We start from the raw sequence: 13,248 nt of genomic DNA, 5'->3' as shown, positions 1-13,248 counted from the left end.
TTAATATATTATTCTTTTTGCCTAGAATGATACTCTATGAGGAGAGTAAGGCATTTTAAAATAAAAGTGTGTGGACTAGTGGGATACTGCACATGAAATCATGCCATTTTTTGTGGGAGGGGGCAGTTAGTTCTAAGTAGAAGACCCACATTAACCTTTAAAGTCAACAGAATTCAGGAAATTCGGTTTTACTGGTAGCGCATGTGCTTATAAGAACAATATAAAGCCCTAAGAAGTTTTAGAAAAAATTTTTGAACTAGAATCCATAACGAAAACTAAGCAGATTGTTACATAAAAATTTAAATCTGCTTATAAGATCCCAACTTGTTGTTATTAATGTCTATTAGATTAAAATTTAGATTGGTTGCTTTAAAATTAGTCCATGTTTCTTGCTAGATTGTCTAGTAATATTATGTAAAGTTAATTCTTAATAACAGTTTTGGCTGGAAAATTTTTTATGTAAAGCTCATAATAAAAGTAAATATAAAACATTTGCTGTTTAGTAATAATTTTAAAATGGTTAAGTTACATACTGTTTTCATGATGTTTTTCCAAACTTTTAAATATTTTTTTTTACAAACATTACCTGATAAGGTGATATTACCGGATTACTTTATAATAAAAGAATACCACTTTCAGTTTTAAACTGTTAATTTAGGATAAAATTAAAATATCAAATCATGATAATAGTAGGGAAAAATATTAAGCATGATAGAGGATGATAAAGAAATACAGTCAAACCCCGTTAACACGAAATCGTCGGGACCACCGAAATTTTTCGTGTTAACTGTTTAGGTAGTGGCGGCATCTAGTCAACAATTATTGAACTACTAAACAATTACTTATATATTACAGTTCTTAAAAGTTACTAATGAAGACATATTGCAAATTTAAGTGAATTTAACATAAAATTAAAAATACTAAAAACAATGAACATTTAAAAATAACTTGAAATTTGGAGAAGAAATAATGAAGTGAATTGAACGCCAAATTACGAATTTATTTATCCGTTACGGAATCAAGGTTGAAAAAAGTCAGTTATTGACTTCTGTTTTAATTTCTTAAGATAACACTTATTAATAAAGTCATTTATATGTTCTAAGTTATCTAATGCATCCATAGCATTTTCTTGTTGCATGAGGAAACGATTAATTACTTTCATTGCACATGTCGCCTCATTTAAAGTAACTGGATTTTCTTGTTCAATATCGGACTCTTCATCAGTTGTATCCATGTCGACATCATCATTTTTCGCCGATAGTTCAGCGATTATGTCTTGATCGGTGGTTATATCCGATGTTAGCAAATCTTCGTCTATAGTGGTGTAGTCTTTGAACAAAGGGGCTGATAGAATCCTGCGTTTTTCCGCTTCTTCGATCAAATTAGTCAACGTTTCTGGTTCTGCTTCACTTATTTCTTGAAGATTCATTTCTTTTCCATCTGTGAACCCACCGCACTTGAAACTATTTATAATTGTTTCAGAAGAAACATTGTTCCAAGCACATTTTAAGTATCTCATTGCGTCTAATAGATTTACAGAAAATGTAATTTTATTATCAAAGCAATGGATCATCTTGCGTACCATTTCTTTTCTGTATTGCACCTTCAAGCTATGAATGATACCTTGATCGCACGGCTGAAGTTTTGCTGTGGTGTTAGGAGGTAAAAAAACACATTTAATCGCTTTTAGTCCGTGAATATCATTATGAGCACTACAATTGTCAAGCATCAAACAAATATTTCTTTTTTCCCGAAATAGTTTCCTGTCCAAGTCTGTTAACCATTTCTTAAAAAGCATTTTATTCATCCAGGCTTTCTTATTTGAAGCATATACAACGGGTAAAGTTTTTAAGTTCTTAAAACAACGTGGGTTCGCTGATTTACCTATGACAAACAAGGGCAATTTTTCGGTCCCATCCATATTACAAGCGACCAAAACAGTAATTCTCTCTTTAGAGCATTTTCCGCCGGAGCATTTTTCTCCTTTAATGCTCAATGTACGGGAGGGCAATGCTTTGAAAAAGAGTCCCGTTTCATCAGCATTGAAAATGTCACGTGGCGCGTAATTTTTCCTAAGAGCAGGCCACTTTTCAGACAAAAATGATTCCACAGTCTCCTTATCTACAGTTGCTTCTTCGCCACAGATTTTATGACACACAATTCCATGACGCTTTTTGAATCGTGTTAACCAACCGTTTGAAGATGCGAAATTTGTCACGCCAAGAGCATCCGCAAAAACTTTTGCTTTTTCTTGCAATACATGACCCGTTAAAGGCAGATTCTGACTCCTTGCTTCACGCACCCATCGCAAAAGCGCTACTTCGATCTCCTCATTTCCCCCTGTTCTCATTCGCTTTCTAGCTGGCTTAAATTGATTGATAGCATATGCGACTTCAATTTTTTCACGATTTTTTATAATCGTAGATAGCGTGCTGTTGGGAATTCCATATTTCGTCGCGATCTCTGTTTTCTTTAATATTCCATCACAAACCTTCATTCAAAATTTTTTGTTTAGTCTCTAAGGACAAGGATTGCTGTTTTCGACTCATTTTTACGAAATTTCAAGGGCAACTGACAGTCGGACTCTACCACGATCATGTGTGCTTATGCACTACTTTCCACCCCCTTCCACGCACGTGCAAAGAACATTCCGAAACAGAATAGCAGCAACAAATCAAAAGAGATAATTATGGAAGGATGGGACCTCGATTCGAGGGTAGGAGTAGAAATTTCAAAACACTAATTCCAAACTCTTGTAAAAGAAGAAATTTTGACTTGGAGTGAAAAAAATTCTTTTCGTCTTAAGCGGTATTTTGCGATTTGGGTTTCGCGTTAAAAGAATTAATTAACACTATTCTTCAGACTCGATCGACGGGACCTAACAATTATTTCGCGTTAAGCGAAATTTCGTGATAAGCGATTTCGCGTTCACGGGGTTTGACTGTACTACAAATAAATATCGTTAAATGATGAAAAAGTAAATAATTATCAGAATTTGTTTATTAAGAAACCTTACCAATTTTCTGGCCATAGGAATGTGTTGATAACTTTGAAAAATCATTTTGACCCTTTTATATATTCCACCGAAAACTAATATAAAAAGCATATTGGTTTAAAAACTATAAGTCTTCTCAAGCATAACTGTATTTTTATTCTATAAAATATTAATTACAATGAATTTAAAGGCCTAATTGAAAAATAGTGGAATGATTTAAGGTGCTTAGATATTAGTAGGGCCTGTATTTATTTGAAATAGGATTTAATTATAATATAATTTATATATGGCATAGTTAAGAAAACTACTTTCATGTGTAACTCTAATTGAACTTTGTAGTATTAAATCTTTTAATATATACCCATGTAACATTCTATTAATAGAAAAGAAAGAATTTTTTTGGCATAACTGAATATTAAGCAAAATTGCTCACAACTGAAATTGTGATACAGTAAAATATAAAAACTTGTTCTAATAATGTTTTCAATATTTTTTCCAAATTTCTTTATTTCTTCTTTTTTTTTCATAAACGAAAAGAAAAATGTGCATTTTAATTTCTGCACTTTCATTTTACAATTTGATTTTAATGAAATCATTGAAAATGGAATATGAATTAGTTTCATACATATTGTTAACTCTTAACAATCTGAAAGTATTTCTGCATAAGACCCAACCCGGGTAGGCAAAAGTTGAACTTTTTATATATCTTTTTTAAGAAAGGTAAATAATTGACATTGTCACTGATTGCATATGTATATTCAATGATAAACAATCATACTATTTTTAAGTTCTTAATTTTTCAAAAAAAGGTTCTTAGTTTTCGCTTTGTTAAAAGAGTGGGAACCCTGGGTTAACATAATTGTTAAATTGAATTTAAGAGTTAGAATTTTATGTCGCAATTTTTTTCCTTACATTATATGTAGAGTTTTAATTTTGGATAAAAATTACTAAAGTCAATTTTAAGTGGGGTTTTTTTTTTTTTTTTAATTGAAGAAATGCAAATTTTTGATACTCATATCTAAAAAATGTTTCGTGCCAATTTTGATGATCTTCTATAGATAGTGTCAGTTGTATGTTGCTAACTTATGTCAAAATTTTAAAAATAAAATAGATTCCAGCTTTATAAATTTTGGATAATACAGTAAAACCTCGGTACAACAATATTTTGGAGACCAAATAAATATATTGCTGTAGGGGAATATATTGAGGGCTTGCATACTTAGGAGGCACGATAATATTTTTATTTAATTTTAAAATTTTAATGTTATATATTTATTAATTATAAATATATATATATTATATCAAAAATTCATTTGCAGAGCGTTAATTATGGTTAATTATTAAGAACAATTTAAATGAATTATATTTTTTCATTTTTTTACTGTTAAGTCAACTGACAAAGTATGCATTGAGTTCAAAGCACGAAAATGGTTTTCGTTTGTGAATGATACCCCACCCACCCTCTACTCTTTCAGGTGTTAATGTGTGGTCATTTGTGACTCATGATCAGCTTTTAAGATGAAGGAAATGAAATCAGATAGGAATGTTATAATTGTTACTTCTTAAGAGATAAGAGAGGCAATTCTAAGCATGGAAGCTCTTGGAGTGGTCAGCAGTGAATCTTCTCTTGTCAGAAAAAATGGCGAAAGATGATAAAATAAGGTTGAAATTTGAAGGGGGGAAATCGTTTAACAGGGGTTTATTGCTTCAGAGAATATCGTAATATTGAGAGGAAGATAACATTAATTCATATACAAGTTCGTCGGGACCAAGATACATTATCGTAATAAAGGGAATTGTTGTATTGGATATCGTAATAGCGAGAGATCACTGTATTTCATTAAGAATATTTGTAGCATAATACTAATACAAAGAACATTATTCATCTATCTTAGGTTCTTGGCAAAGATCATCCTGATGTAGCGAAACAGCTGAACAATCTTGCTCTTTTATGTCAAAACCAGGGAAAATATGAAGAGGTTGAGAGATACTACCAACGTGCTCTCGAGATATACGAAAAGACTTTAGGTCCTGATGATCCTAATGTGGCTAAGACTAAAAATAACTTGGTAAATCTTGTTTATAGTAATTAGCTTTTTTCTAAAAGGATCAGTCATTTTGACCAGAATTGGCAGAGTTTAGGACAGAGTGGATTAATCCATGGTTGAAACTAGGGTTTAAACCGTGCTGTCCTAAACCCTTTTATTCAAATTATGTCATAATTTTTTAAAAATATAGGGAAAAATAAGAGGTTAATTTTTGAAGAAGAAGCAGTTTAATGTTACTAGAACATTATATGAACAAGAAACAGTTAAAAGTTTTATGTTATTTTTAATATTGGATTTATTTATCCTTATGCAAAAACGTAATTTATCAGTATTAAAAGCATATTTATTCGTATTTAAAGGATAAGATATTCACTTTCAATATTCGCTATTCAATAAATTGTGGAGCTTCAAAAGTTTGAAATCTCTTCCTATTTTATTATTTTTCTTTAATAAGTAAAAGCAAATTGTATAAAAAGTATCAAATATTTATTTATATGTAATTATTATATGTACAATGGTTACACATATTAATTATATTAATGGTTACACATATTATACACATATTAATTATAACATATTAATGGTTACACATATGGAATTTTTACCTTTTACCAAAGTTTGAGGTTTTGGACCCTTCAAGGCAGTTTAGGACAGTTAAACCGTGACCTTCGAGAATGAGAAGGCCTTACAACTCTTTTGTGACGTCACTGTACTTCGATCATTCCTCTCCGCTTGTTGCGAGCTTTTAACATGGGGAAAGATTTCCTAATATAATTATTTCTACTTTGTCTCTTCATATAATATTAGACACTCATTAAAATGCCGCAAAAATAGTTGGGAACAAGGACTGAAACTTTTTTTTTCTCTTAAAATTTAATTAATAAAACTGTTAATAGAAAAATTTGAAAACTAAAAAATTCGTGATAATCAAAAAATATGTTATCCGTACAAATATATGAATCACAGTCCTTAAAAAAAAAGTGATTTTTGGAGCTTAGATATCATTTTTGAATATTTTATTTGTGAACAGAATAAAAATTTCATATCAAATACTAAATAAAAAAAGAAACATGGTAAATCACAAAAAAGGAATATTTTATTACACAAAAAAGTAACAACAAACTTTTAATGCTTATTTTGACATTATTTCTATCACAACAAATGAAAAAAAAATTAGATTCCATTTCTTACCTACTTAAAAATAAACATTTAAATATATTGTATATCATTATAAAAATCATTAGACAATGAGTGTTAAAAATTGCAATAAATGCTTAGAAAAATATATAAGAATTTCAATAATACAATTATTGAAGTACAATTAGAAAAAATTCCAAGTTTTAAACTAAGAGTGATTAAAATTTTAATACAATTGTTGAAATATAATATGGATTTTAACATAACAATATTACTGAAGTGTATTTATAACAAATTTGATATTGCAGAGAAACAGTGATCAAACATTACAAAATAATTATTTTGTTTCATTATTTAATTATTTTAATTTTGTAGAGAGTTTAACGTTTTGTAGAAGTGTTTAATTTATTTTAGTTTATTTTTTATTTAATAAATTAAAGTAAAAATAAAAAAAACTAATAAAAATATATTTAATGATATAAAATAATTTTCTTCTGGATAATAAAAATAAAAACCTAACAACTCAAAAATTATGTATAATAATGTTTTAACTAAAAATTGACATGCACAAAGTTGCTTATTGAAAATTTAGTGTTTATTATGTCTGAGGATTAACTAATGCTTAGTATTATTTATTCTTGCTTAATGTTTCAATTTTTCTCTTATTTCTCTTTACTTCAGCTAATAAAGCTGCGTTTTTTCTCTCCTTCAGTAAAGCATCATTTTTTGTTTTCGTGTAGTTGTTTAAAAATACATTAGTGGAAGACCAAACAACCATATCCAAAAATTTTTCCATATAATGTCTAGAGGGGCAAAATTCCTCATTTCCAAGCAAATCCTTTTCTACAAGATAATTTTTAGTTAAATTTGTAACAACATTTCGCTGATTAATTTGTTTGTTAAATTCGGCCTCATATTCAAAACATAACTTCTTTACAATAATATAATTTAACAAAACCGCATTTACCACATGTTTTTTTGGAAGTAAGAGGCTCCCTCTGTCAAGAGCTTGAGTGTAATTGTATTCTTTAGATATAGGTAGCTCTTTGTCAAATAAATGAATTTCTCTACAATCTAAACAGTTGGTTTTTTTAAAGCACTAAAGGCACAACAACCTGCAACATACACAATAACAGGCAATTGAGTTTTTGCAGAGGATAGATCAGGTGTCATAATTTTTAAAGAGGAGAATATCTTATCATTTTGAAACTCTTCTGCAAAATGTTCATTGTGTAGCAACTCTGTGACTTGGACAAGGCCAAATGATTTTGTGGGGATGTTTAAATACAAAAGGGACTTTAATCTAAGCTTTGCCTCACATTCAAATAACTGCCTAGTTGAGATATTGTATTGGCATCCAGCTAATTGTCGATAACAACCAAATCTACTTTCCAAATCATCGGTTTGAAATTTCCCAGGCATAATATATTTAAAATTCAATTCATTGACACAATAATCCATAAGTTGCAGAATACCTTACGTACTTAATTTTAGAGCTGCATGTGTTTCTCTACTAAACATTCCTGTATCACATTTCATTGATTCCCAGGCATCCAACCAGTCTAAAAATTTGTTTAAAAAGTTTATGCTTCTTTCGTTCTTATAGGAAAAAGGATATTGAAATTCATTTTTTAAGTGAAAACCTTTAGTTGGAGTTTTTACATTTACTATATTCCACCAGTTATTAATAATTTTTATAAAATTGGCAGTATTTTCATAATGAACAATATTATGGTTTTTACCTAATTCAAGCAATCCTTGAGGGACAAATTCATTAAAAATCTGCAAAACTAACTTAACATTTTGTCTTTCAAAACTTGAAGGATTAAGAGATTTTAGACTTAATTTAAAACCAAATTTTGCAAGGCTATTGAGTTCAATATCATAAAGCGTTTTTAATGCTGAAAATGATGCAGTGTAAAAATTGTGCCCTACGTCATTACCTGATTTTTCACCAAACATAGGATAAAAAAAACATTTATCGGGATTTTTTTGGTTAAGCCAATTATTGCGTATACATTTTAACAGGTGCACAAAATCAATTAAGAAAAAAAGAGGTCTATTATTGTCAATGGGGTGAGGATAAACAAATTGCAGTTTAGGAGGATTAACAAATAGGGACATAGCTTATCTGTTTATGGAATTATTATCTGTTGTTACAGAAATAACAAAGAATCCTAACTCTTCTAATCCCAGTATTACTTTAGTTAGGAATTCGTGGAGTATTTCCCCAGTTATTTTTTTTACGGTTAAGACGTGCACTACATCTTTATAAGAAGAGAGAACAATTTTGAACATAAATACTTGGGCACTGGAAGTACAGTTACCATCATAAGAAGTTCCTACAATGTTGCCACTTTTATAATCAAAATATTCTTTTATGTGTATTTCATCTAGCATTATAAGGACAGTTTTATCGTCTTCATTTAAAAATTTAAACTTTTGTTGGATATACTTTAAAAAGTATTCATCGGATTGTTCGAACTGCGGACTAATATTTGATTTTAAGCAGATGTTTCTTATTGTGTTTGGATGTGGTAAAATAATATTGCCACTTTTACGTACAAATCTATATGCATTAGGGGATATTGTATAAATTAAGGAAGCAAAAATTAAAGTTTCGGCAGAATACCTGTATGCATGTTTATCATCGCCTATGTAAGAAAAATGATCGATAATGAATAAAATTACATCGTTGCATACACTTGTTACATTTAAAAGGGATTTAAAAAATTCTTTAACAGTATTTATAATTATTTTTACATCTTTATCTGTTCGTGGTGTATCCAAAGCTAATTTTTTTAATTCATTCAAAATATCATCTATTGTATCAATAGCAACAAGCTGATGTGGAAATTTAAAGTTTTTTAAAACTTTTATTTCTGTTTTTTTAACATAAGCTTTTACTTCACAATTGGAATCTATATATAAAGAGATAGTTACTTCTGGTACTGGCTGAACAACTAATAACATGAAAAGAATGTAACTCTCACTTTTTATAATATTCCAGGAGTTCTTCGTATCCGGCAGCTTAGACTTTAGGTCTGAAAATAGGAAAATTTTTGTGTTGCATCATACAATTCTTGACGTTTTACATTTTCAGCTGTTGCAGCTTGAATACTTTCCATTTCCTTTCTTAATTTTCGGTCATCCGAAGATTCTCGATTACTAACAGCTGTGGAAGAGAAGTGCTTCGGTAAATTTGGATGGAGAGATGGTACTGCATTAGGCTTTAATCTATAAGTAAAAAGAAAATTAGAATATAATATATAACCAGAGACACAAATACTTGATTTTGAAATAAATTTTACTTCTTAATCTTTAGTTCGGCTTCTATGAGTAGGCCCGTTTTCTTATCATAGGCAGATGTAGTTGTAAGGAGGTCTTCTTCACTAAAATGTTTTTCACACACCTAAAAACAATTAAGAATAGGTTAAATCATGTTTAAATCTTTGAAGAAATTCCAAAATTTCAAATGCCAAGAGAATATATGGGAGAAAGAAAAGGAAAAAAAAAGAAAACTAGCATAATGCTTACCTTGCTGTGTTTTGTAGGACTGAAATGCTCTCTTTTAATGGCGCGAATCCATTTTTCTCTCAATGCGTCATTTTTAGGGAAGCTAAAAACACTGACTTTAGGGCCATTTTTGTAATTCCCTCGACATGCTGGTACACAACATGGATGAGGCATACCTTGTTTAAAATTTTGTAATAATTAATTGCATAAGAATGAGTTTCGATTACAAATATCCAAATCAAAATACTAGTACGCCTGACTAAAACAAACGAAGAAGAAAGTGTCACATGTCGCGGGGAATGATTGAAGTATGGTGACGTCACGAGGGCTTGATGACGCAGTTGGAAGGCCTTCTCATCTCGTAGGTCACGGTTAAACACACTCATGTCCAAAACGCCAACACTGATTTTGACCATAAATTTGCATTGAAAGTTGCTAACATTGCTGCCAACTCTACTAGATTTTGCCAGTTTCTACTGGTATGATAAAAAATTTCCTAGAGTTTGTACTTTTTTTAAAAAATTCCCTAAATTGAGTAAGATTCCTAAACAAAATCCCTATTGAAATAGAATTTATTGTTTGCTTGAATGTTTAAATAAGTATTGCTAATTCATAATGAAGCGAGCCTCATTGTCAGTAATCAGTAAGAAGCATTTTTTTTTTTTTAATTTAACTTTTTTTATAAATTACTTGTCTATTACTATTAAAATAACATAAAACATTTCTAGTTCATTTAATCTTGATCATAAACGGAAAATAATGCAGGCCATTTATATAGTTATTAGAGTGATAAAGTTTTTCTATGACAAAAAAAATAAAAATAATAATCTTTAAAACTCCCTATATGTAAAATATTTAGTATGTTATGCAACAGCTATCTTGAAATTTATATTTATTTTGTTAAATCTACTGGATTTTTTCCTATCCATATTGGCAGCTATGATTATATCAGCTTACTTTACTCTTGTGACCTTTTCAACTGTGTTAAAGAAAACTTTTATGCTAGTACATAATGAGTGTATGAACTTCTACCCAGAATTATCATAGCAGGGTTCATTTTAGGAGCGCCATAGAGATTTAAACATTTCTTTGAAATAGATTGAGCTCTTTCTTTTTTATTATCGTTTTTGTGTTTGCTCGAGCACCTCAGTTTTTTGTGAAAAGATTTGGCTACGCACCCTGTTATCCTAATTTGCTGTAATTCATGTTCAGTAGTTTGAAACTTTTGCATTTTAAGGAAAATAATTTTTTATTTGATCTTACATTAAGTAACTGTTGCTTTTAATTTTATTGCAAAAATTATTTCTTGTTTTTATTACTTCTAATTGTAATTTTGAAATATTTAGGCATCTGCATATCTTAAGCAAGGTAAATATAAAGAGGCTGAGATTTTATACAAGCAAGTTTTAACTAGGGCTCATGAAAGAGAATTTGGGAGTATCGATGGTAGGTTTTTATTCTAAAAAATGCTTTATGTAACTTATTTTTCGAGTGTGTATGTTTCATTAGTGTGAATTTCTGAATACCTCTCTAAAACATTGCAATTAGGCATCTTCTAAAATTTTGCCAGGTACAAGTGCCCGGTAAAAATCTAATCTTTTACCAGGCTATTGTCTAAGTACCTGTTGAAATTTGGGTTTATTACCAGGGGTCTGTCCAGGCAGAATTTACTACCGTTTAGCGGTACCTTTACAAATTCAACTTTAGGAAAAACGGTAGTTTCACAAATTCAATTTTAGGAAGAACGGTAGTTTCACAAAATACTTTATCTTAAAATTTTATTTTTGTATCCTTTAAGAAACGATAAATCCATATTTTTACAATATTTTTGTGCGATTTTTAAATACAATTTTTTATTTTTCACAAATTATGTCTAAATTTTCACAAAATAGGTACCTTTCAGAAAAACCTAGACAGACCCCTGATTACTATCTAAAAAGAAAAAGTTTGTAAAAAGAGATAGTTTGAATGATTAATATAAAACTTAGCTATGAAGTAGAGACAACTGCTTAAAGTGAACTTTATAATTTAATTTTCAGTAGTATTTTAGTATAGCTTCTGTTAAATGTCGGATATTTTAAAACTCTTTTTAACAGGGTTTAATTTTTAACCGTCCTAAAACTATGTACATAATTTGTGTGCAATCAAATATACCTTAACGCAATATCTTATGCTTTTCAATACTCGGTGAGAAAATGTAGGTTTTTACAAATGTTGAACCCACAAGAGATGAAGCAACTCCTAGATCAATTAACAAACAATGGGGCAAATTTGCTTTCATGAAGAATTTCATCAATGAAACTAATGCGCATTTGTGCAGCACATATAAAATAAATGAAACTAATTCTTCCTTCAGTTAACTGTAATAGAACTTTTACTAAAGTGATTAGTTATTAAATTTATTTAGCTATAACAAGTAAGAAACATAGTTTCTAGTAAAAATTTAGATTTAAGTTACCGACTGACAATTTTATTCATACCTGCTTCGTTTCAATATTAAACGTAAAATGACCTCTACTGAAAATTGGGTTAAAATGTTTCCAAATTAAATATTTGTCGAGAAAAAGAAAAATGCTATTCTGTTCTTTTGAAATTAAAATGATTTTTTCTTATATCTCAACTTGTTATAATCTAGCTTAATTTAAATCAGTGGTGTTTTCTGAGAAAAAATTTTTCTGCCTAAAATACAAAGCAGGAGTTTTATGTGTAATTATTGAGGGGGTGTATTCTCACCACCCCCTGTACTTACAACGCCTAAGAGTATTCGCCTAATTTATTTATAAAATTTGATTTGTTCTTAAAAAATTGTTTATGAGAGATCTATAACTGTTGCTAACTTAATCTTAATTAAAATAAGAATAAAATAATGTTGGGCCAAACTATATCTATATGCAGGGATGAGATTTTTCCGCTTTTTAGCGGATTTCCGCCTTTTTTGCTTTTGTCTCTTGAATTTCAGCCTTTTTATCAAAAACTCCGATTATGTAAGTTTTTTTTCTTTTTTTTCATATAAATGTTCCGCTTTTTCTGAAAATCCAACCGTTAAAATGAAATAATTATATTTCTTTTCGATTTTCAAAGATAAACAGAAAATTCAAACTACGTAGCTGCCAACCTTTCCGCATTTTTAATAATTTTAGCTATTTTCTCCACTTCTACGAGCAAAAAATAAGATTTTCCTCATTTTTATCAGATATCTCATATTTTCGTAAGTCAGACGTCACTGCATTTTAATATCAAACATCGATTTTCTTATTCACCTGATTTAAAAGTTATGCATTTCGATTCTTATTCATGCAATTTCAAAATCGTACATTGCTTATTTACGAGGTTTAAAAATCCAATATCGCTATTTGTATTTTCGCGTTTTTAAATTCCTATGTAGTGATTCGTATTCACGTGAGTTTAAAATCGAATGTCGTGATTTAAAAATTAGGTGACACGTGATTTAAAAATTAGGCTTTGGGTGCATATTCAGTTAATTAAAAATTATGCATCTTGATTCGTATTTACGCGATAAGGCAACGTGAGTTGTATTTTCACATTTTTGAA

At 29.5% G+C, this 13,248-nt stretch overlaps 2 protein-coding genes across 13 annotated transcripts in view; one reads left to right on the top strand and one right to left on the bottom strand.

Moving 5' to 3' along the window:
• Klc (kinesin light chain) overlaps positions 1-13,248 on the top strand; it is a 101,263-nt gene that overhangs the window by 54,851 nt on the left and 33,164 nt on the right. For all 12 annotated transcript variants that reach the window (XR_015433295.1, XM_087161932.1, XM_087161930.1 and 9 more), the window contains exons 8-9: positions 4,891-5,064; positions 11,043-11,142. Coding sequence is in view for 11 of the 12 variants with exons in the window: in XM_087161932.1 (XP_087018058.1) it covers positions 4,891-5,064; positions 11,043-11,142 (274 nt within the window). In the remaining variant the exon portion in view is untranslated. The remainder of the gene's footprint in view (positions 1-4,890; positions 5,065-11,042; positions 11,143-13,248) is intronic.
• On the bottom strand, positions 9,195-9,994 carry LOC147812579 (THAP domain-containing protein 1-like). Its single transcript, XM_087161939.1, has 3 exons — positions 9,718-9,994; positions 9,492-9,592; positions 9,195-9,417 (listed from the first exon to the last, which is right to left on the bottom strand). Exons 1-3 carry the CDS (start codon positions 9,868-9,870, stop codon positions 9,219-9,221), a joined length of 453 nt encoding a protein of 150 aa, XP_087018065.1. The 5' UTR covers positions 9,871-9,994; the 3' UTR covers positions 9,195-9,218.

Source organism: Parasteatoda tepidariorum, chromosome 4 (genome assembly GCF_982258835.1).
Source record: "Parasteatoda tepidariorum strain Cologne lab strain chromosome 4, Ptep-v5.0, whole genome shotgun sequence".
NCBI classification, from domain to species: Eukaryota; Metazoa; Arthropoda; class Arachnida; order Araneae; family Theridiidae; genus Parasteatoda; species Parasteatoda tepidariorum.
Note: the sequence above shows the minus strand (reverse complement) of the source record. Positions and strands in the feature narration are given on the sequence as shown.